We start from the raw sequence: 23452 nt of genomic DNA, 5'->3' as shown, positions 1-23452 counted from the left end.
TTTATTGTAGTAAAAACACTTAACATGAGATCTACCCTGTTGGTACAATTTTAAGAGTACAATAAGTACTGTTGACTATAGGTACAGTGTTGTACAGCAGATCTCAAGAGCTTGTTCATTTTGCTTAACTGGAACTTTATGCCTGTTAATTAGTAACTCCCCATTCCTCCTCTTCCAGCTGCTGGCAACCCCCATTCCACTATTTAGTTCGTGAATTTGATTATTTTAGATACCTCATGTAAGTGAATACCTCATATAAGTGGAATCAGTTGTCTTTCTGCAACTGTCTTATTTCAGTTAGCATAATGTCCTCAAGGTTCATCCATGTTGTCACATATTGCAGAATTTTCTTTTCTAAAGGCGAGTAATATTCCATTCTATGTGTATACTACATTTTGCTTGTCTGTTCGTATGTTCATGGACTTTTAGGTTGTTTCCACATCTTGGCTATTGTTAATTATGCCTCAGTGAACGTGAGAGTGCTAATAATTCTTTGAGATCTTTTTTTTTTTTTTTTCTGTGAGATCTTGATTTCAGCGATTTTGGATAAATACACAGAAGTGAGATTGCTGGATCATATGGTAGTTCTAGTTTTAATTTTTTTGAGGAACCTCCATACTATTTGCTATACCACTGCCCTATTTTGCTTTCCTACCAACAGTATACAAATGTTGCAATTTCTCCCCATCCTCACCAACACTTGTCTTTTGTTCTTGTTTTTATTGCGGCATGTGGGCGCTCTAGGTGTGGCGCGCGGGCTCAGTAGTTGCTGCACGCTGGCTTAGTTGCCCCACAGCATGTGGGATCTTAGTTCCCCAGCCAGGGATTGAACCCGAGTCCCCTGCATTGGAAGGCGGATTCTTAACCACTGGACCACCAGGGAAGTCCCAACATGATTTTATATATAGAAAACCCTTAAGACACTAACAAAAAAACTGTTAGAAATAAACAAGTTTAAGTTGCAGGGTACAAAATCAACCTACAAAAATCAGTTGTGTTTCTATACAGATAGAATGAACTATCTGTAAAGGATATTAGGAAAAGAATCATATTTACAGTAGCACCAAAAAGAATAAAATACTTGGGCCAATTTTTAAACTTCTCTCAGCTTCAGTTTCTTCATCTGTAAATGGACATAATGATGTCTATTCCAGAGAATGTCAGAATTAAATCAGACAATCCTTTTAAAGCTCTTAGCGTTGAGCCTAGTAGATAATAACCACTTCAAACGTAATAGGTTTTCTTTCTCCTAGTAGAACAACTAAAGACCAGGTCAGAGGGATCTGCAGTTTAGGAAATCATTACTTTATTTCTAGAGTGTTTTCTCCTAAGCAGGCACACTGAAATTTAGCTTCTCCTAGAAAGAATTTCCAGGTGGTCTTACCCCAGCTTTGAGACCTCAGTTGTCTTAATTGAGTAAATGTATATTAGAATTCAGTAGAGTGAGCTTATTTACATTGCCCTGGTGCTTTGGCTTTGTGTCTGTTGGTGCTGTTTATACTGAATAGGAGATTCCAAATCTTGGAAAGCTGGGTTTGTGAGTGGGCACTGGAGTCCCTCCTTAGCAGAGATGGGAGTGGTTGAATGTGTTATTTACTATTTTATAGGGAAGAGGTTTTCCCTCTTGGAGCTGCCTATAAATGGTTCATCGTTTTTTTTGCCCAGAAACCATAGAGGGGGTTGATAAATTTGATTAGATCATCCCTCAGCCTGCTCTAAAATCTTGAATTGTGATGAAAATCTGAAGACAAAATACCATTCTGTAGTGGGAACTGTTTGAATTTCTTTAAAGGATGTTGCTGTTTGAATTTAAATTTTGGGCTATAGTATTAGTTACATGATCAGTAGATATTCCCAGAATCTTATCTGAACCTGAAACTGTTCATATTGTAAAAGAGAAATTGAGTTTTCTAAAGCTTTTTAGGGCGGGACACGTATATTTTTATTACGTATTCCCAACAGTTAGCTTTGTCTAGGTGGTCAATAATGAATGAATAACAGTTTTTGTCATTTTTAAGATATAAAATATTACCTTGTGGTGATAAGTGCCATGCAAATTATTTTATGTTCTGCAGATATTAACCTTTCTAATGTTCTGTTGGTGGTATGGCCCCTTGTATTCCATAAAGAGGAGGAAAGAGTTGTCTGATTTGCACAGATCAACACATATTTGCGTGTTGGAGAATATATGATCATCTGTTCAGAACTGTCTAGCTTTCTATTTCTATTTCTTCATTATTATTTTAAGCCTGCACCTAATAATAAGGAGAATCCACAAATAGAAGGTGTCCACTCTACCCATAGTGGTATAAAAATAATAGAGACTCCTAAGGGCCAAAGAGAGAAAAAGGAAAAGCTAAAGCAGGAAAAGAAATATAGCCACCTCCCCACACAATTGGCAGTAGGGAAATACAGCTCAGTACTTTTTGAGTTGAAAAACGACATAAAAAGAAAGTACTAACTATTATTAGATGAAGAGGGGAAATTGATAACAAAGAGTCACAGGCTTCTAACCTCAATGTTCACTGGAAAAAAAGAAACCCACTGTGAACCAGAAAAAGCAAACGGGAATATATAGGGGTGGAGGGAGGCAGAGCAAGCCGCCTAAGTGATAGCATTTGTGAAAAGCTGGAGACAGTTAATATGCCAGCAGCGTCTAAGTTTTGGAGCCCAAGCCTGCCCATGGAACTTAGGGAGCTTTGGAACAGACTTCGGGATACTTACATCCCATTTTGGAAATGTTTTTGGAGGATAAGGAAGGTGCCTGAAGATGGGGACAGTGTCCTGTATCCTGCTGATTTACCTACACTGTAGATTTCCTGAAGTCTTTTTTGTTATATTGTTCTTTCTCTTATAAGACAGCTGTGTGGTCCTTTGAGAAAAGTGATAGATGGAACCTATTGATCTTAGGAAGAATTGTCTTTTCCTTGACCAGGGATTGAACCTGGCGCCACGGCCGTGAGAGTGCCAAGTCCTAACTAACCACTGGACCACCAGGGAACTCCCTGAATCCAGTTTTTTATTTGTACTGTCAAATTCTATGAACGGTAATGAGGAATAGATTCTTCAGGGGTCTTTCTTGAATCTGAATCTTTTTATTTTACATTTTTATCAGTTATCTGGCTTAGAGAGTTTGACCATTATATTTATAGACAAGGCCAGTCTTGGTAGAAGGAGGGGGGAAGAAGAAAATAGAATTTTAAAGTTAATCTGTATAAACTGGTCAGTGGCCTACCTTTCTTTGCCTCTAACCTTTAGCTGTAGAGTTTGTGAGATTAAACAGTGCAAAAGAGGGAGGTTGCTGGATGGTTGTGTGGAAGTCCTCAGAGAGTGGCAGTCTTTTTTGTTATTGCAAGTCCAGAAACTATTTTATCCGTTAGATGGATTTGGGGACTGACTCTATTCAGGCTTACAAGCCAATCGATAAAGGCAATTTAGGTAATTTGCATGAAGAATATAAATGAACTTACTTACGAAACAGAAATAGACTTATAGACATAGAAAACAAACTTATGGTTACCAAAGGGGAAAGGCAAGGATGGGGGAGAGGGATAAATTAGGAGTTTGGGATGAACAGATACACACTACTATATATAAAATAGATAACCAACAAGGACCTACTGTATAGCACAGGGAACTATGTTCAATATCTTCTAATAACCTATAATGGAAAAGAATCTGGAAAAGAGTATATATACATATATATATATGTATATATATGGCTAAATCACTTTGCTGTACACCTGAAACATTGTAAATCAAGTATACGTCAATAAAAAAAAAAGAATATACCTGATATGTATGTCAGGTTTTCCCATTTTATCCTTGAAAGAGACACATTACAGCTGATTGATTAGATTATTGCTTTCTTCTTCTTTTTTTTTAAATTTTATTTTTGGCTGCATTGGGTCTTCGTTGCTGCGCACGGGCTTTCTCTAGTTGCGACGTGCGGGGGCTACTCTTCATTGTGGTGTGCGGGCTTCTCATTGTGGTGGCTTCTCTTGTTGTGGAGCACGGGCTCTAGGTGCGCAGGCTTCAGTAGTTGTGGCACGTGGGCTCAGTAGCTGTGGTGCACGAGCTTCAGTAGTTGTGGCTCACGGGCTCTAGAGTGCAGGCTCAGTAGTTGTGGCACACAGGCTTCGTTGCTCCATGGCATGTGGGATTTTCCCGGACTAGTACTCTTACCCGTGTCCCCTGCATTGGCAGGTGGATTCTTAACCACTGAGCCACCAGGGAAGTTCCCCCCTTTTTTTTTTTTTTTAAATCAGCACTTATCAGTACTTTCTTCCTGAAGATACCCTCTGGCTACCTGGAGTGAACCCTTTTAATTACATTTTATTAACCATCTTTTAGAATGGGTTGTTTCTAGAAATGCCAGAGCCCATCTATTTTGTGCTGATGTTTTGCTAGTTTTTACCTGCTATATCAGTCAGGGTTCAACTAGGACACAGAAACTATACAGTAATTTGAACAAAGAAAGTTTAGTATAAAGAATTATTGATTATAACAGGGGATTGGAGTAACAAGGGATTGGCTAATAAGAAGTAAAGAGATCTCTAAGCAATATACAAATGGGAGAAATCAGAATCAGCTATGTATACCAAGTCGTCATGTTGTACACTTTAAATATCTTATAACTTTGTCTGCCAATTATAGCTTGATAAAGCTGAAAAAAAGAAAAGAATCCACTGTAATCCATAGGGCTGAGATAGAATGTACTAAGAAGAGGTACCCTAGGGCAGAGATCCCACCTTGTTGGAGAAGGCATGGCTGTGGCTCACAGAATGGCAGAGAACACTGCGGAAAGCTGTTAATAGGGAGGTGTCTTGGGGGGAAGCAACTGGCTTGTGGGTGCTGCTGGCTTCTGTAAACTGGAGTCTATCAGTGGAGAAGTTGTGCACGCTGCAGGAGCTTGCCTAGACGAGCAGCCTGGAACCGGAAAGGGAAAGGCCCTGCCTCCTACACTGTCTCTGCAGTGTTCTTTATTCATAATGCTTAACGTTGTGCCAGCTGGAAAAGGAAATACACTTAAAAGTCTCCGGCTCCATTTTTGCAGAGTAGGCAATGATGGGTGAGAGGCAATAAATTGATAACTGGCACATGGAGAATCATATCTCCAAGTTCCTAGCTTCCCTTTGATTCAACACTGCATAAGTCTGTTCTATAGAAAAGTATGAGGTGGTGTGTAGGATCTGAATGAATGAGGAGGGACAGAAACAAGTCAGAGGACAAGAAGGTGATTGGTGCTTAAATTTGCTCGGACAAACTTATTTGTGTGTAAGCTTGTAAAGGTCTATATGCATTCCAAATGGAATGACAGTTTTCTGGAGTAAAGAGCCTGAAGCAAGACTGTTAAACAGTAGTTATTAGGTTAAATATAATTTATCTGATTTTATTTTTTTGAGGCAGGCTGATGTCTAAGATATATAGTATTACCTTATTGGTCTTTGCAATTTCAAATATGCAAAGATCCCAGCAGGTACGTTGTTTATTGATACTTTTCCCTCAGTTAAAGCCATATGTGCCTTTGAGCAAGCTACTTTAACTTTTCATATCTTTTTACTTGGAGTTACTGGCATGTAGTTATATGAGGTTTTAGAAATTGGTGTTTGTAATGATGGGAAATATATATAATTTTAAAAGAGTTACTACATTTCTGCCAAGGTCTAACGTACAGTAATTTTTTTTGGTCTAGTTCTAGGATTGGGTATTGCACATGGATCTTTTGCACCAGGGTAGCTTTCAGTTGTAATTATCAGTTGGAGTAATACCCTCTTATCCAGAATTTAGCTCTGAATTTGGCATAACAGCATTAAGCTTGGAAGTTTTATGATTTTTTTTTTAAATGATTATTCTGTGTTTATTTTATTTATTTATTTTATTAATGGCTGTGTTGGGTCTTCGTTTCTGTCCGAGGGCCCTCTCTAGTTGTGGCAAGCAGGGGCCACTCTTCATCACGGTGCGCGGGCCTCTCACCATCGCGGCCTCTCTTGTTGCGGAGCACAGGCTCCAGACGCGCAGGCTCAGTAATTGTGGCTCATGGGCCCAGCCGCTCCGCGGCATATGGGATCTTCCCAGACCAGGGCTCGAACCCGTGTCCCCTGCATTGGCAGGCAGACTCTCAACCACTGCGCCACCAGGGAAGCTCTGATTTTTTTTTTTTTTTTAAAGAATCTTTGAGTAACGTGGAACAGTGAAAATAGCTGAAATGAATCCACTTGAAGAACCAAAGGCTGCATGCTATGTGCTGTGATTTGGCTGAAAAGAAGTTCCAATTTGTAAGAAAAACCAGGACTGGCTTGTGAAAAACTAGGAAGCATTGGAAAAATGGTGTGGAAGGGAGAAGAGCAAGAGAAAAGACAGAAATTTAAAAAGGAAAATATGAAGAAGAGAGGGTGACTTACTAGTAGAGGCTGCCAGCCACGGCCGCAGGGCCAGGCTTTGGAGGCAGCGGTGATGAAGCCTGCAAGACTGATCTTGGAGAATCGAGGCTCCAGAGGAGGAGGAGGGAGGCAGAGTACTCAAGAAGCCCGCTCTGTCCTCTGGAGGTGGAAGCATGGAAAGGAGGGCTCGAACTGTGGGCAGACACTCTTACACATCTCTGTGTGTTAGGGCTCTTTCAGTCATACGTGACAGAAACAGACTAGCTTAAGCACAAAGAGACACTGCTTAGCTCAGGAAACAAAAGTCCAGGGCGTAGATCAAGCACAGCTTAATCTGTATTGAAGATCTCAAATCTCAGTGTCCCAGGCATCTGCTTTTTGCTCTCTTAGATCTGATCTCTGTATTTGCTTTATAAAAGGGCAGGTTCTTCACAAAAGGTGGCAGAAATGGACCACCAACAGCTTCAATCTTCCATCTGGTTAGCAATCTTAGCATCTAGCAAGAATCTTGGAATTGAGTCTTTTTGTCCTGGTTTGACTTGTGGGCCTTTGTCTGAATCAGTGAGGAGGATAAAATGTTTCCATGAGGTGAGCTTGGGTCCTGTGCTCACACTGGTGGCCAGGGAGTAGGGTCAGCCCACCAAACTACATAGATTAAAGGATCGGAAGAGGTTGTTGCTCAAGGGGAAACGGGAAAACAGATGTGGGAAGTTCAAACAGCAGTTGTCCACTACACCCATCTTCATAACTCCCCTGTGCACCCTCCTTTGCTTCAAGTTACGTTTTGAAAAGGGCTTGCCACTAATGTGTGGAGAAAGCATTTTATGTTTCCTAAAAACCTACCAAATAAAAAACCAAACAAAAAAGCCCTTTAATTAAGTACTACTTATCTTTTTTTTTTTTCCTCCACTGTCAAACCCTTCTCATCTTTAAGACCTACCTCAAATTTCAACTCTTGTATAAGGGTGAAAGATTCTCTCCTAACTCTGAATTCTTAGAGCTTTCATTGGCTGTACCATGCATTTGGCAGTTAATGATCTTGTATCATATTTCGTGTTACAGTCTTTAGCTACTACTTAAAATCTTGTAGGAAAACCATTGTTCTTTTCTGTAGTTAAGTATAAAACTATAGTGATGGGTAAAAAAAGAGTGAGTTTGTCAGAAGCTCACAAGTTTTGCGATTTACCTTATAAATAATTATTTAAATATGGAGTGAGTTAATGACAGTACATTTTATAATGGGAAATGTGTTAGTATCAAACTATAACACTGTATAAAGCCACAGCTTTTAAGATAATCAGATGAAAACATAAATAACAATATCAGTTATTAAATTAAATACAGATGATTTGTCAAGCTGAACTATTACCTGAAAGCTAGACACCAGTTTTTTGTTATTGCAAGAATGAAAAGTTAGAATCACAGAAAAATTCAATCTCCTGCCAGCTGAGTTTTGTTATGCTGTAGTATTTATTAACCCTTAAGCTTTAGAAGAATTAATATGTAATTAAAATATTATGTATACTCATAAGTATGAAAATGAGATGCTTCCTTTAAAGGTATATAGATTAGGCATATAAGTTTAATTAAGTTTGGGCCTTATTTCTTTTGCTTACTGACCAGGGTATATTACATAGCATAAAACAAATTTCTTGGGACTCAGTAAGATTACAAAATACGATAATGATCTGAGCCAAGCTGTAACAGATAAACTTTCTCCACTTCAACAGAAAATATTGTCCAACATACCATGTAAAGCTACATGTATTTCAAAAATGTTCCTGATTATATTATCCTAATTTTCTTTTTTTGCTCCATTCATTTTTCACCATAGAAAATTAAAATGATTTGGTTGATCTTTGTCCAAGTTTCTGAAACGTGTTATAATAAAGAAGTAAAACATTATTTGACACGCTTTAAAATAATATGTCGTCCATTTAGAGATAGAGATGTCTCAGTTGGGTTCTATCAGTATCAATGAAAAGAGAAAAAAAATTCATGAATGAAATATAGAAACCACGTGCGTGGTTCTTAATATTAAATTTGTAATTGCATGCCCTATGACAGCTACAATTGCTACATGTGTTTTACTTATACCTTTGGGGAGGGGGGAACCTCATTAATTTAGGAATTGTAACTAAAGAATGACATTGGGATTATATAATGAAGTTCTTCACTTGTTTTATTTTTATGCTGAACACAATTACAAGGATAAAACCAAGTAAGTAAAAACAATGACACCAAAGAAAAACTCACCAAATAACAGGAAACTAACAATTAGGGGAAGATGAGAAACCAAGAAAGTGTACAGGAATATCATTTAGTAACATTCTTGACGTTATTATCAAACACTTTCTGCTCTCTAAGAAAGTCAAACTTTAATCAGAGAACACTACATGCACTATAATAAGCCCTTTGAAATATGGCTAGCTTTTGTATGCTTAAGTCTATTTAGCATTTTAAAGTTTTCTGAATTTTGGAATCCCTACAATCCCTGCATTGGTTGTGCTAATAGTTTCTTCACTCAAGTAACAAGGTCTACATTATTTTTTTTCTTTTGGTCAGGTCATTTTGTGGCTGCTGTCCTTGTGACCAAGCTCTCCTTAATTAGATCTTCTGTTCAGTCTGCTTCATTTGTTAGGATGACCCTAAGCAAGAGATCAATCATTTTTCAATCCGTGTTTTTCATCGAATAAACATGGCTTTTGAATATTAAAAATAAGTACACCAATGTGAAACATACAGTTATGTCATTGTGTTAAACTTTCATTGAAAATTTGAACCCAGGGTATGTATATTAAGATTGTACAGAGGGGGGATTCCCTGGTGGCACAGTGGTTAAGAATCCGCCTGCAAATGCAGGGGACAAGAGTTTGAGCCCTGGTCCGGGAAGATCCCAATGCTGTGGAGCGACTAAGCCCGTGCGCCACAACTACTGAGCCTGTGCTTTGGTACCTGCAAGCCACAACTACTGAAGCCTGTGCACCTAGAGCCTGTGCTCTGCAACAAGAGAAGCCACCGCAGTGAGAGACCCACGCACCACAACTAGAGAAAGCCTGCACTCAGCAAAAAAAAAAAAAAAAAAAAAAAATTGTACAGAGGATAAAGCCTAAATTTATTAAAGCATAAATATTTTAACTGACACAATAGATTCTTTTTAGGTGTTAAGAAATAAAAGTGTTGAAAAGAAATTGGAATATTTAAATTGTAAAAATTTCATTTCAAATGTATTGTATACTTCATGCACCATAAAATCTCATATATTAGAATCCGTCTTTTCAGTATCTCATCATGTCAACAGTTGGTGTCACTCACAGTGCTGAGTGGGAAAGTGTATTGTGTTTCCCCAAAGTGGTGGTTGCTTAAGATTTACTACAGTGAAAAAAGTCTCATAATTGCTTCCAATTTCAAAGGAGTTTTAGCAAATGCCCAAGATCTGTTTAAAATAATGACACTTAAAAGACTAACATTTATGTGCAAATGCAATAAAAGAAAAATTGTTCACAACCCAATTTTTAAAGTCATCTCATGGGGCCTTCTGGGTGCCCATGTGCTAATTGCACCTGTAATTGACCACTTGTATTTTTGAAAACAGACATAGTGGAAAAAAAATAGTATCTTGTAGTGTTTAGTGAATTTTAAGCTTCTGGATGCCAGAGACTTAGTTTAGTTTCTTGTTCCTGTACTTTACAGTTTCTTAAAATTATAAAGCACTCAGTAGATCACGGTTAGTTGGAATTTAAATGACATGTGAGTGGCTGTGATTTCTTGTTTGGCTAACATGTGCCTCAGAAAAGCAGTTCACCTTCTTATGATGGTTGATGAAGAGACTTACGATTAGTTTCGTAGGATACTGACTAAGAGATTAAAGCTCTTAAGAATTTTCAATATGTGAAGTTGTATAGATACGAACAAGTCATATGCCAGAGCAAAAGCAGTAGCTGTCTCTAGGATAGTATTAATATCACTCTGGACTTCGGAACAAGTGGATTTAGAAGTAGTCTTTTGGAACCTAATCTGATCATAGGTACAAATACTTTGGTTTTAATTGCCTGAGGCTCATGGCATTTAAAGTCTGTAGGAAAAGATAGTCTCCTGAAGCTTTGACTATACTTTTTTGAGGGGTAAACAGCTTTAAGATAATGATACGAGAGACACTGTGTTGTCAGTGAAGCATCCTATAGAACTTTCTCCAAATGAATAGGGAATTTTGCTGTTACTTTTCTAACACAAGTAAACTTTCTTCCAATTGTACACCAGCCTGGGGGAGAAAAAGTAAGGGAGGTGGCAGCAACAGAATTAATACTAATTCTTGTGACACCCAAAGGGATAAAAATTGACAAGTTGAATATATGTTAATAAACTTGTGTTATTGGTGCTCAGAGGAAGAATAATTAGCCTTCTTGACTGAGAACTTTCCATCGTCATTTCATAGGGCAAAATCTTGATCACGTTTCCAAAATGTTTAGGTTAAGAGGGTAAGCAATCAGGAATTCCTTCATCTGCCACTTTCATTCAGATCAAGTTGCTCTAGTAGTCTGAAATTAGTTCAAGTTGGGATCAAATAAATATAGGGGCCAAATATATATATATATATATATATATATATATATATATTTTTTTTTTTTTTAATTTATTTGTTTTTATTTTTGTCGGTGTTGGGTCTTTGTTGCTGTGCACGGGCTTTCTCTAGTTGCGGTGAGTAGGGGGCTACTCTATGTTGCAGTGCGCGGGGCTCCTCATTGTCGTGGCTTCTCATTGCGGAGCATGGGCTCTAGGCGCGCAGGCTTCAGTAGTTGTGGCATGCGGGCTCAGTAGTTGTGGCTTGTGGGCTCTAGAGCGCAGGCTCAGTAGTTGTGGTGCATGGGCTTAGTTGCTCCACGGCATGTGGGATCTTCCCGGGCCAGGGCTCGAACCTGTGTCCCCTGCATTGGCAGGCAGATTCTTAAACACTGCGCCACCAGGGAAGCCCCAAATATATTTTTTGTAGATGATTGGAGTCTAAATTAGTGATAAGAGGTCCATATTACAAAACCTTGGACAGCTACTCTTAAGGGCAGATCTTGGGATGCAAGTGTTTCAAAATTTTTGTTTAAGAAATTGGATATTATTTCCTGAAAAACTGTGGTACTACTCATCAATTTTAAACTGTTTCTGTTATAAAAACCCTGCCAGCTTGGACACATGGGGCCTACTTTTATCCTTTCTTTTTATGTACAACTTTCATAATACCAGTTTAACTTTGGCATGTAGAAAAAGGGAAGAATAATAGCCTCTTCTTTAATACTTGTATTATTCATATCTAACAGCTGTCCAATAAAGTGACACATTTAAAGCCATGTTTCAGAGCCAGAGGTTGAAAAAGTAGTAAGAGAGTGCATACTTCTCTCAGGGTGGTAAGTCAGGTTTAGACAACTTTAAATATAGCTCATATTTTGATAGATGTTGCCAAGATTGTGGTTCTTGGAGAACAAATCAAGTTAAGCAATTCACTAGGGAGGAAACATTTAGTTTTGTGGGTATGTAGTTTTGGTAGTAGTCAGCCAAAAGATACATCTGCAGGATACAGGTTTTTTTTTTTTTTTTCCTCCCACTGCCTTGAATTTTGCAGATTCATGGGTTCAACATGCCTCAAAAGCACCTGCATTTCATTTTTATGTAATTGATTTTTCAGCTGTGAATTTTGTTTCCAGTCCTTTCACTAAGCATATCACCTTACATGTAGAGTTCCATCTAGTGGTAAAAGTAATCATTGCAGACTATAGGTAATAAAAAATATCCTTTTTGAGGGGTAGGTCTTGCCTCTATTACTCTTTGGGATAGTTGCCTAGTATATGCATTTAAATACTGGAGTCCTTGCTATTTCTGTATGCCTGTATACTTAACTACTAATTCTCCTGGTTCTAGACATTTATGCAAAAACCTTTATGATGAGGAAATTAACCTTTAGTATATACTGTACTTTGATTTTCTGTGATATTTACATCAAGTTGTAGCAAGACTTAGGTCAAAACTACTTGGTTTCTTAAAAAAATTTGTCATGAAGGATGTTGGTTATACATACAAGTAATAATATAATCAATACTCTTTCTAACACCCAGCTTCAACAAACGTTAACGTTTTCCAGATTTACCTCAAATGAACCACTCCCCTTTCCCCCAGCTGAATACTTTATCGCAAAAACAGTGCTAGCACCCTAGAAACTCCCCTTATGGCCTCTGGCCTCCTCATAATCACTAACCCCCAACGGTAGCCATTATCCTGAATGGTAAATACATCTTTGCTTCTCTTTACAATTTTGCTACTTAAGCAAGTACAGATCTTCCTTGATTTATGATGGAGTCGAAAATGCATTTAATACACCTAACCTACTGAACATGATAGCTTAGCCTAGCCTACCTTAAACATGCTCAGACCACTTACATTAGCCTGTAACTGGTCAGAATCATTTAACACAAAGCCTATTTTGTAATAAAGTGTTGAATATCTCATGTAGTTTATTGACTACTCTACTGAAAGTGAAAAAACAGTGGTTGTATGGGTACAGAATGGTTGCTGTCCAGCATCACGAGAGAGTATTGTACTACATATCGCTAGCCCGGGAAAAGATCAAAATTCAAAATTTGAAGTACGGTTTCTACTGAATGCATATTGCTTTCACACCATCATAAAGTTGAAAAATCGTAAGTTGAACCATTGTAAATTGGAGACTGTATCTCTAAACACTATATTTTTTGTCTTTTTAAAAAATAATTAATTAATTAATTAATTAATTTTTGGCTGCGTTGGGTCTTCGTTGCTGCGTGCGGGCTTTCTCTAGTTGCGGCGAGTGGGAGCTACTCTTCTTTGCAGTGCTTCTCATTGCGGTGGTTTCTCTTGTTGCAGAGCATGGGCTCTAGGCGTGCAGGCTTCAGTAGTTGTGGCCCACGGGCTTAGTTACTCCACTGCATGTGGGATCTTCCTGGACCAGGGCTCGAACCCGTGTCCCCTGCATTGGCAGGCGGATTCTTAGCCACTGCGCCACCAGGGAAGCCCTGTCATTGTTTTTTCATTTGCAGTTCCTTGATGTCTAATGATATTGAGTAGTTTTTCAAATGAGATTTTATGGAAATCTCATGCTTGTTTTTCTATTAGGCTATTTATTTTTTCTTATTGATTAATATGAAGTCTACATATATTCAGGATATGAGCCTTTTTTTTTGCTGTATGTATTGTAGATATATTTTCCCACTCTCTTTTTCACTTTCTTAATGGTGTCTTTTGATAAACACAAGTTCTCATTTTAATGAAGTCAATTGTATTGATCTTTTTCTTTTTGGTTAATATTTTTTATGTGTTATTTAAAAATTATTTCCCCACCCTGAGTTCAATAATATATTTTTCTATATTACCTTCTAGTAGGCTTATTGTTTTGTTGTTCACCTTTAGATCTATAATTCACCTGGAATTGACCTTGTGTATAGTGACATAGGTGTCAATTTTCATTTTTCCCCCCTATAGATGTCCACGTGTCCCCGCACCATTTCGTGAAAAAGTCATTCATTCCCCACCGATTTGCAGTGCCACCTTATCCTGAATCCAGTAAAGAAGAAAGGAAGTAATAAAGATAAGAGCAGAAATTAGTGAAATAAACAACAAACATGTAATAGAGGAGTTCAGTAAAACCAAAAGCTGGAACCTTGACAAAGCTAATAAAAATTGATAAATCTCTAATAAGATTCATAAATTAAAAAAGAGAGGAAACGTAAATTACCAATATCAGGAACAAGGAGGAGGACATCACTACAGAACCTGGACACATTAAAAAGTTCCTAAGAGAATATTATGAACAAGTTTATGCAGTAAAGTTTGAATATTTATGTGAAATAGACAAATCCCTAGACATATATGGCTTACCAAAATTAATACAAGAAGAAATAGAAAATTTGAATAGTTCTGTAACACAAAATAAATTGCGTATATATAATTAAAAACCTTACAAAGAAAACTCTAAGTCCAGTTGGCTTCATCAGCCAATTCCATCAAACATTTAAAGAAGAAATGACACATAAACTTTTTCAGAAAACAGAAGAAAAAAAAACAAAACAGAAAAATAGGACACACTCCCGGACTCACATTGTAAGGCCAGCACAACCTTGATACAAAACCTAATGAAGACAATATAAGAAAGGACAATTCCATGATAATCTCACTTATGAACATAAATGGAGAAACCTAAACAAACTATTAGCAAACTAAATTTGGTAATATATAAAAATGATAATACATCATTACAATATTGGGTTTATTCTAGAAATGCCCAGTTGGTTTAACATTAATCAGTGTCATTCACTACATAAACAAAATAAAGGAGAAAAATTATTTGATTGTCAAAAAATTTTGATAAAATTAAGCACAGACTCATGATAATAAATAAATAACCCTTAGCAAACTAAGAATAAGAAGATATAGCCTGAATTTGATAGTTTATGCCAAAATGATGGGTGGGGAAAGATACCATTTTTCAATTTTTCTTACCCTGATAACTTCTAAAGTTAAGATTCTCTTCATGTTTTTTAGTCATTTAGACCCCTCTTCTATGAATTACTTGGTTATATCTTTTGACTAATTTTCTTTGAGTGTATTTTTCTTATAAATTTTAGGTATACTGATAAATTCTGAATACTAATCCTTTTATATGCATAACAAGTGTTTTTTTCAGTTTATGGCTTGTCTTTTATTATTACTTTTAAAGTTTTACATTTATTTGTTATTTATTTATTATGAATGGATAGTATGTTCACATGAGTCAAAAATCCAGAAAATACAAAAAAGCATACAGTGAAAAGTTTCTCTCCCACTCCTGTTCTTTCATCCAGTTCCTCTCTCCAGAGGCACTGTGACTTCATTTTTTGAGAACTTTGTTTATAATGTTATTTGTTGAACAGACATTTAAAATTTTAATGTAGTTAAATGTTTCAATCTTTTCTTTGTGGATTGTGCATTTTATGTCATGTTTAAGAAATCTTTCTTCTGCCTCATTAATTTATTCTTTTTAAAGTTTGACTTTTTTGGAAGGGAATCTAAAAAAGAATGGATATATGTATATGTATAACTGGTTCACTTTGCTGTACAGCAGAAACTAATACAACATTGTAAAGCAACTATACTCCAATAAAAATTAATAAAAATTAATAAAAAAAATTTGGCTTTTCATATTTAGATCCTTATTCTGTCTGGAATTTATTTTTTGTGTATGACGTGAGGTAGGGATCACCCTTCCTTTTATATTATAAAACTGCTTGTCCTTATACTGTTTATATTGTGTGATTGTTTTGTCTAATACAACTTTCAGTGTGATGGGAGACTACTCTTGCGTTTCATCTATATGTTGGCAAATACAGTTAACTTGGTCCAGTTTTTAATTTCTGTTTTGTTCCTACTTGCAGATGAGTGGTTAGAGTCCTAATAAGTACTGCCTTTCAGGCCCCATAATGTGCCCTTGTGTCCTCTAACATGTCTGGAATTTGTGTAGGCTGTGATGGGGCAGGGAAAGGAAGGTTTCTTTGTTACAACAAACAAGGAGAAAGCGTTTTTCCTGTCTCTTCGATCTACCAATGCCTCATCAGAAGCTTTCAGCACTTATGTAAGAAATTAATTTTTTTCTTAAACTTGAACAAACTTAGAGTTTGTTTTAAAATTAGATACTGTAGAGGAGGAACTTCTCTTAAGTTCTTGACCATGTTCTGTGATATTCTCAGCTTTATATTGTGGTACTATATATTCCATGGAAAGAGATTAGCGGACTTTGTGATATGGGGATAATTTAAAAACATAACCTACTGTATCTGTCTTTTCCATCTCTTATCTTCCATTTTACTTCCTTTTTTTAAACCATTTCTCTCCCTTACTTTTTGTCTTACCACATGCTCCACTCAGAAAAAGTGAAGAAGAGGAAAGAAAAAAAAAAGAACTAGATTAAAGAAATTAAAGTGAGACAAAACAAAAATGAATGATTATGGGAAGGAAGGGGAGAAAAAGCAGAAGGGGAAAAGAAACTGAGATTGCTTGTTTGTTACTTGTGTATTAGGACTCCTAAGGTATCTCTTTCTTGTGTCCCTTGTGAATAGGTAGGGGCAGCCTTGAACTTATTTATTCTCCTACCTATTCTACCTATTTAGGAGGGAGCAGACCGCAAGGTGGAAAGGATTCTGTTGAGAAACGATGTAGTAGGGTTTTGTGCTTCCGTCTCCTTTCTACTTGTCTATTTGATCCAGTTTAGTGCCTGAAGGTCAACTGTGATATAAGTTTTGGAATCTCAACTGAGTCTTACTCTGGATATTAAGAAACTAAAGATCTGGAGGTTATATGTATGTATGTGTTTCTACTTTAGGAATATAATGGATGCTATTCATGTACATTTATATGTTAGAATTAATTTGATCTGAATTCTGTTTTTCAGAATTAAAAGGGATGTGACATCCATAAAAGCTTAGATCTGATAAATTATAAGACTCTTTTCAGTGCTAACCCATTTCATGATTTTCTGGCTCTCTCAGTAGACTAGTAATTTCTCACTGGCAGTGATTATAAGTAATAGTTGTCTATTGACTCTTATTTCTTGACTGAAATAAGCTGACATTAAAAAAAAAGGCTTTGTCAATGCTTAGGATGAAATTGCTTTTGATTTTATTTGGCTTGTATTATAATCATTTGCCAATGATTATACAGGAAAAATTATACAGGAAAAATAACCTTAGTGTATAAAAAGGTTGAGGAAACAGCATTTTAAGTTCTCTTTCTTTAATGACTTTTTGGCTTGAGAATACACATTCATAATTTTTAATTTTTATGTAAATTCTTATGTTATCATTTTAGAGAAAAGAAATTTAGTAGCCACCAACTGAAGATTTGGGCTGTTGATTAAAATTACGTGATAACTTTTCAAGGAAGTAGAGATGAACTTTGAAATTTACCCATGCCTTGTTTTCATTATACCATATTAAAAGTGATCCATGTAGGACTTCCCTGGCGGTCCAGTGGTTAAGACTCCGTGCTTCCACTGCAGGGGAACTAAGATCCCACATGCCATGTGGTGTGGCCAGAAAAAAAAAAAAAGATCCATGTAGTATTGGCAAAGTGTGTTAAAGATTAGTTATATTTAATGTTTAGAGATATCATTTTTCCTGGAACAGTGCTTTGGTACCTAGGGTGTTGTGGAAACTTTTAAGTTGTGATTGTTTTTATTGTGGGAATGTTTGATTGAATCAGGTGGATTTCAGCTTTGCCTGACAGATGTGATGACTTGTCCTTTCTGGCTTGTGTTATATTTACTCATTGGTTGTATAATAGATGGCTGTTTATATAATGAAAATTAGAATAAGCCATTAGAGATGATTGATAATGGATACAAACAAGTGGTGATGTGTCTGCTACAAGAGATGGAATAATACAGTTCTTATATGTAACATGTTAAAATTAGAAAACAATAGGGAAGAAAATATTTCTGAGAGTCAGGGGAGCTTTGCTAGAAGTATAGCCCAAATAATTTAGGAGTGGAAAACCAGCTAAGATCAGGGGCCAACAGAACATATCTGCTGGGTATTACTCAGTGATAGAAGAGTGAAATTAGAAGCAAAATACAGAATTTTTTCAAGTGCCTTAGAGAGGAAGAACCTGTCTGAGCAAAGTTTGGACTTAGACAATGGGCCAGAGCCATCCAGAATGAAGGATTTTAAAATAAAACCTATTTCTGAGCCTTGGCAAGGCTGAATTAATATCTATTTTATGTACCTGTAAGTGCCTTCCATTCTAGTGAAGGCTTTTTGGTTATGAGGAACAGAATCCAAAGCGCCTGGCTCAGTTGAAGGGGACTGATTATAAGGAAACAGCTGCCTGTGTAGGGACCCAGGAACCAAAGAACCCTAAGGGTAGAGTAAATGTTTTCAAAATGTCTACTATACTGTTTAGATATAGTTTTAGCTCTTCAGTAGTCTCATGCTCACTGTCACGTGGTTTCTGTGGCATTTGCGACTAGCCTGTGTTACTGTCAGCAGTTAATCACTGGATGGGAAATACCATACGGTGCTGGCTGTACTCCCAAGAAGGCTTTAATTTAATTATTACCCATTGCTGTGTTAGGGGGAACAGCTGCAGGTCTGATGTTTTACAAGAATTTAATGGTAATAGTTTAGGGTTTGACTGTTTTAATAAGGAAAGTGGTCTATGTGACTGCCAGTTCTAATATACTCTTAGACTCAGGAGGCTGTAAGGATCTATATCTTCTTGCAGTGAATGCCTAAAATTAAGAGGCAAATTCAGGTCATATCGTAGAGGCTATTTGGTGTCTTTTCTTTAAACTAAAATTCTAAGTATCTAGGTGGATATAACCTAAACAGCACCAAGCCCAAATTGTCGTCTTTTATGCAGTCAGCAGATTGCGGATTAGGTTTTCAAAAGACCAGTATGTAGATTAGCCCACAGAAAGAATGAATAATTGTGTGGTTGAGAGGGAATGAGAAACACGTATTAAAAATGATCCCCCCAAAGATTCTTCTGTTTCATTGTTTTCAGTGATGCCATCTGCAATTTTGTTATCTGCAATGATTCTTCCCTTCGAAGTCAGCCCATTATCTTCAATCCTGACTTTTTTGTGGAGAAACTCCGCCATGAGAAACCTGAGGTGTTCACCGAGTTGGTGGTCAGCAATATCACAAGGCTCATCGACTTGCCTGGAACTGAGTTGGCTCAGCTGATGGGAGAAGTGGACCTTAAGTTGCCTGGTGGGGCCGGCCCGGCATCAGGATTCTTCCGGTCTCTAATGTCTCTCAAACGAAAGGGTAGGAGATGTATCTGTGAAGGGGGCAGGTCTCAGCTGCTCCCTGGGCTTCACTATGAACATCTGCATATTCATGGAGGAGTTTCTATTATTATAAAGCACTTTTTGTCATTTTTTCATTTACATGAGTAGTAAAACCTTAAGTAATATTAATAGAAATTATAAAAACGATCTAGATAAATTAAAGCATATATATCAGTCCCCTAGAGATAACATGATTAGTTTAGGTAGTTATCAGGGGCACCTTGATTTTCATGCCCTATTAATACTATACTAAAATAATATTAAAGATACAAAGTTTCACAGCTGGTGAGTACAGTAAAGAAAGTTTGAACATTTTTTTATTGCAATAGTTCTCAAATGTTTTCATTCCATGGAACGCTTTGATAAGGCAAATACCTATGAATCACCCAATAAAAGCCTTCTCAGAAATAAGTTATTAGTGATATATATAATAAATTATGACTATTAACACTGCTTTTGATAAGATGTTAAAGAGGTACTATTTTGTTTTTTTAATTAATTTATTTTTTAAAATAAATTTATTTATTTATTTTTTATTTTTGGCTGTGCTGGGTCTTCGTTGCTGTGCGCGGGCTTTCTCTAGTTGCGGTGAGCGGGGGCTACTCTTCGTTGCGGTGCGCGGGCTTCTCATTGCGGTGGCTTCTCTTGTTGCGGAGCACGGGCTCTAGGCGCGCAGGCTTCAGTAGTTGTGGCACATGGGCTCAGTAGTTGTGGCTTGCAGGCTCTAGAGCTCAGGCTTAGTAGTTGTGGCACACGGGCTTAGTTGCTCCACGGCATGTGGGATCTTCCCGGGCTAGGGCTCGAACCCGTGTCCCCTGCATTGGCAGGCAGATTCTTAACCACTGAGCCACCAAGGAAGCCCCTGTTTTTTTAAATATTAGGAAATCCTGAGGGCAGCAAAAAAAGTTTAAACATTATAACAGATCAGACCCTATACCAACTCTGGTGGATAATCTGTCATGCTCTGACAATCATGGGTCTAAGTTCTATTTTTTGTTTGTTTTTAAATTAAATATCAATAGTCTAGGTATTGTTACTTAAATAAGAAGATGGTCTTTGCCTTCAAGGAACCTACCATCTAAGATTAAACTCACAGAGAGTTGATTGAGAGTTTTATCATTACATTTTCTTGTACACTTCCAACTTTAAGGTTTTTGTTTACTGAACCTGTGAAAACACTTGCTAAACTGTAACATAAGATACTTGAGGGGTATGCTGATTTTAAGTATGCTGATTTTGTACTATTTGTGGAAAATATAGCCTTGTTCTATTGTATGTTTTTTTTCAGAAAAAGGAGTAATATTTGGATCCCCACTGACAGAGGAAGGCATTGCCCAGATATACCAACTGATTGAATATCTACACAAAAGTAAGACTACTTGAAATTTTGTCATTTTTTGTTAATGAAGAATTGTCAGTTTTCTACTGAGAGCTAACATCCTTGAGTTAGCAATTGTTAGGTGACAATTAACCATCAACAAAGAGACTAATCAATGATAATTTCAGGCGGTATGTTTCTAAATATATTTCCTTTTAAATTTCATCTCGTGTATTGATTTGTTTTATACTCTCAAAGATATATATATATATACACATTAGATAGTGTCTATGAAATCACAATTTCCCCTTGACTGAGAGAGACATTTCTTCTGGAAAAGTACGTCGCTCCTTTATAACATTTACTCCAGGGAGCATAATTTATCGCCAAAGATACTTTTCATCTCTAGAATTCTCTGATTAAAATACACTCTTCACTTAATTCCTTTTGCACTTTTTTAGTAGTCATACTGGTTATGTTATTGCTCTAAGTGTTTGGCAGAGCTGAGTGTATATGAAATGTGTGGCTTTATGTGATGTCTTGATAAATTTGACACTAACACTTATTTATGTCTTATTCTATGTGGGACATTGTGCTAGGAGCTAGAGCAGAGGTTGCAAACTGACAGCCTAAGAGTTTAAGTCATCTATATTCATATTTTGTTTGTTTGGCAAAGATTAAATTAAAAATAAAATTAGATATCAGTCTTGCTAGGAGCTAGAGCAGAGGTTGCAAACTGACAGCCTAAGAGTTTAAGTCATCTATATTCATATTTTGTTTGTTTGGCAAAGATTAAATTAAAAATAAAATTAGTTATCAGTCTTTTAAAATGGAAACAGTCCAGATTTTCAACTTCTTTGGATAATAGGAAGATCTAGCATCCTTGGGCCCTGTTGCCACTTGGACACGGTCAGCTGGAGCACAGGTAGGTGCTCCTCAGTTTGTTAGGGTTCCTGTTCATTCATTTACTGTTACCAGCCTGGCCTTGTAGGCATTTGAACTTGGACCCCTGAATTAGGGGGTTATACAAAGAAATATGGACCTAAGTTGAAAACATGAACTCTCATGCTTCTTCCAGGTCAAACCAAAACAATATGTCTCATCTTTTTTATCCCCTTAGATTAGCTTAGAATATAGGTGGGAGGGAAGAATCGTTTAGTTGGGATGACCCTGAGCTTCTGGGAATCTCTTAGACTGAAAGGTGATCTGATAGGTTAGAGTTTTAATTCCTGGGGCAGCACAGAGACTCTAGATTCATTTTAGGCTGGGAAACTGTTTACAGGAGCAATGAACCTCCACAGATGAACTCGGCTCCTCCAACAAAGTCTGGGATGACCCACGGGAAGGGGCCTTCAGGGAGATTTGGCTTTCTTCCACCTTATTTTTCAAGCCTATTCTGACTATTCAGGGAGTGGGGAGGGATAAATTAGGAGTTTGGGATTAACAATATACACACTACTATATATAAAATAGATAACCAACAAGGACCTACTATATAGCACAGGGAACTATACTCAATATCTTGTAATAACCTATAATGGAAAGAATCTAAAAAAGAATATATATATATATCTTACTTTGCTGTACACCTAAAACTAACACAACACTGTAAATCAACTATATTTCAACAGAAAATTTAAAAAAAAAAAGGTTAAATTCAGTTTCCAGGTGTGCCTCAGGAGGTTCAGTGACTCCTGGGTGGCCCATCTCTCAGTCTGGGAGATCTCTGGGTGCTCAGGGATGTTCAGATATGTTTCCTCAGGGGCCAGTAGGTTCTAAACTAATCTGGGAAGAAAGACAAAAACCTCCTTCAAGTTCTTTGTAAAGGGTCTTTCAAGTATAAAGTAGTCTTTTAGATGACTTATTTTAATCATATTTCCTCTTTTTATTTCCTTTTTCATGTCCTCTGTTTCTCTTCCATGCTGAACAGACTTGAGAGTAGAGGGTTTGTTTAGAGTACCAGGGAATAGTGTCCGACAGCAGATTTTAAGGGATGCTCTCAATAATGGAACTGATATCGACTTGGAATCAGGGGAGTTTCACTCAAATGATGTTGCTACCTTGCTGAAGATGTTTCTAGGAGAATTACCTGAGCCCCTGCTGACACATAAACATTTCCATGCACACCTCAAAATTGCTGGTGAGTATAGGAGGTGAGAAGGAGATGTGAATACATTTCTTTCAATTTAGTAAAGTCATCTGGAATATTCTGTTGTTTGTAACCCACAACAATGCTTCTGTTAATATTGTTTAAGACTTCATGATATTTCTGGGCTCTCTGAATACTCATAAGTATTGGCTAGTTATGGTTGATTTGGTCAAAATTTTTTTTTGTTGAATAAACTTCTTTGAAGATAAAGTCTGGGTTTTACCTAATTTTGTATCCTGATGGATCCTAGCATTGTGCTGTGAACATTTTAGTTGCTTAATTAATGTATGCTTTTCACTGGATTGATTGACACACCCAAGTCAATTACCCAAATCAGTAGTCACAGTTTTGGTATATTTGCCTTCGTTTGAGGCTTTTGCTAAGTATTAATATGCCTCAGTTGAGATCATCTCTACTCTTGGAAATTTGCATCTTAAAAATAATTTTACTTGTTTTCTAAATAGGTAATACATTCACATGAATTAAAATCCAAAAGGTTCAAAGAGTATACAGTGAAAAGCCTCTTTCCCACCCCTATTCCCAGCACTCAGTTTTTCTTCCCAGAGGGAACCAATGCTATTGATTTCTAATGTATCCTTACAGAGATATTTTAGACACAAACACCAACATATATTCTTTTTCTCTCTTTTTATGTAATGGTAGGGTGTTATACACATGGTTCTGTGGTTTGCTTTTTTCATTTACTGTGTTTTGGAGAACGTTCCATTTTCAGCTCATAAATAGTTTCCTCTTTCTCCTTT

The 23452-nt window shown here is 36.9% G+C and overlaps 1 protein-coding gene across 8 annotated transcripts in view; it reads left to right on the top strand.

Annotated features, from left to right (window-relative positions):
* The window catches only part of ARHGAP19 (Rho GTPase activating protein 19), an 82313-nt gene that overhangs the window by 27044 nt on the left and 31817 nt on the right, over nucleotides 1–23452 (top strand). For 5 of the 8 annotated variants that reach the window (XM_082406538.1, XM_082406537.1, XM_082406539.1 and 2 more), the window contains 3 exons: nucleotides 18936–19201; nucleotides 20513–20593; nucleotides 22473–22682. In XM_082406538.1, the coding sequence (XP_082262664.1) occupies nucleotides 18936–19201; nucleotides 20513–20593; nucleotides 22473–22682 (557 nt within the window). Of the gene's footprint in view, nucleotides 1–13883; nucleotides 16009–18935; nucleotides 19202–20512; nucleotides 20594–22472; nucleotides 22683–23452 lie in introns of all 8 variants that reach the window. The other 3 variants (XM_082406541.1, XM_082406540.1, XM_082406542.1) reach the window with 1 other exon arrangement.

This window comes from Balaenoptera borealis (assembly GCF_965194805.1).
Source record: "Balaenoptera borealis genome assembly, chromosome: 10".
Taxonomy (NCBI): domain Eukaryota; kingdom Metazoa; phylum Chordata; class Mammalia; order Artiodactyla; family Balaenopteridae; genus Balaenoptera; species Balaenoptera borealis.
This window is presented reverse-complemented; position numbering and strand designations above follow the sequence as displayed.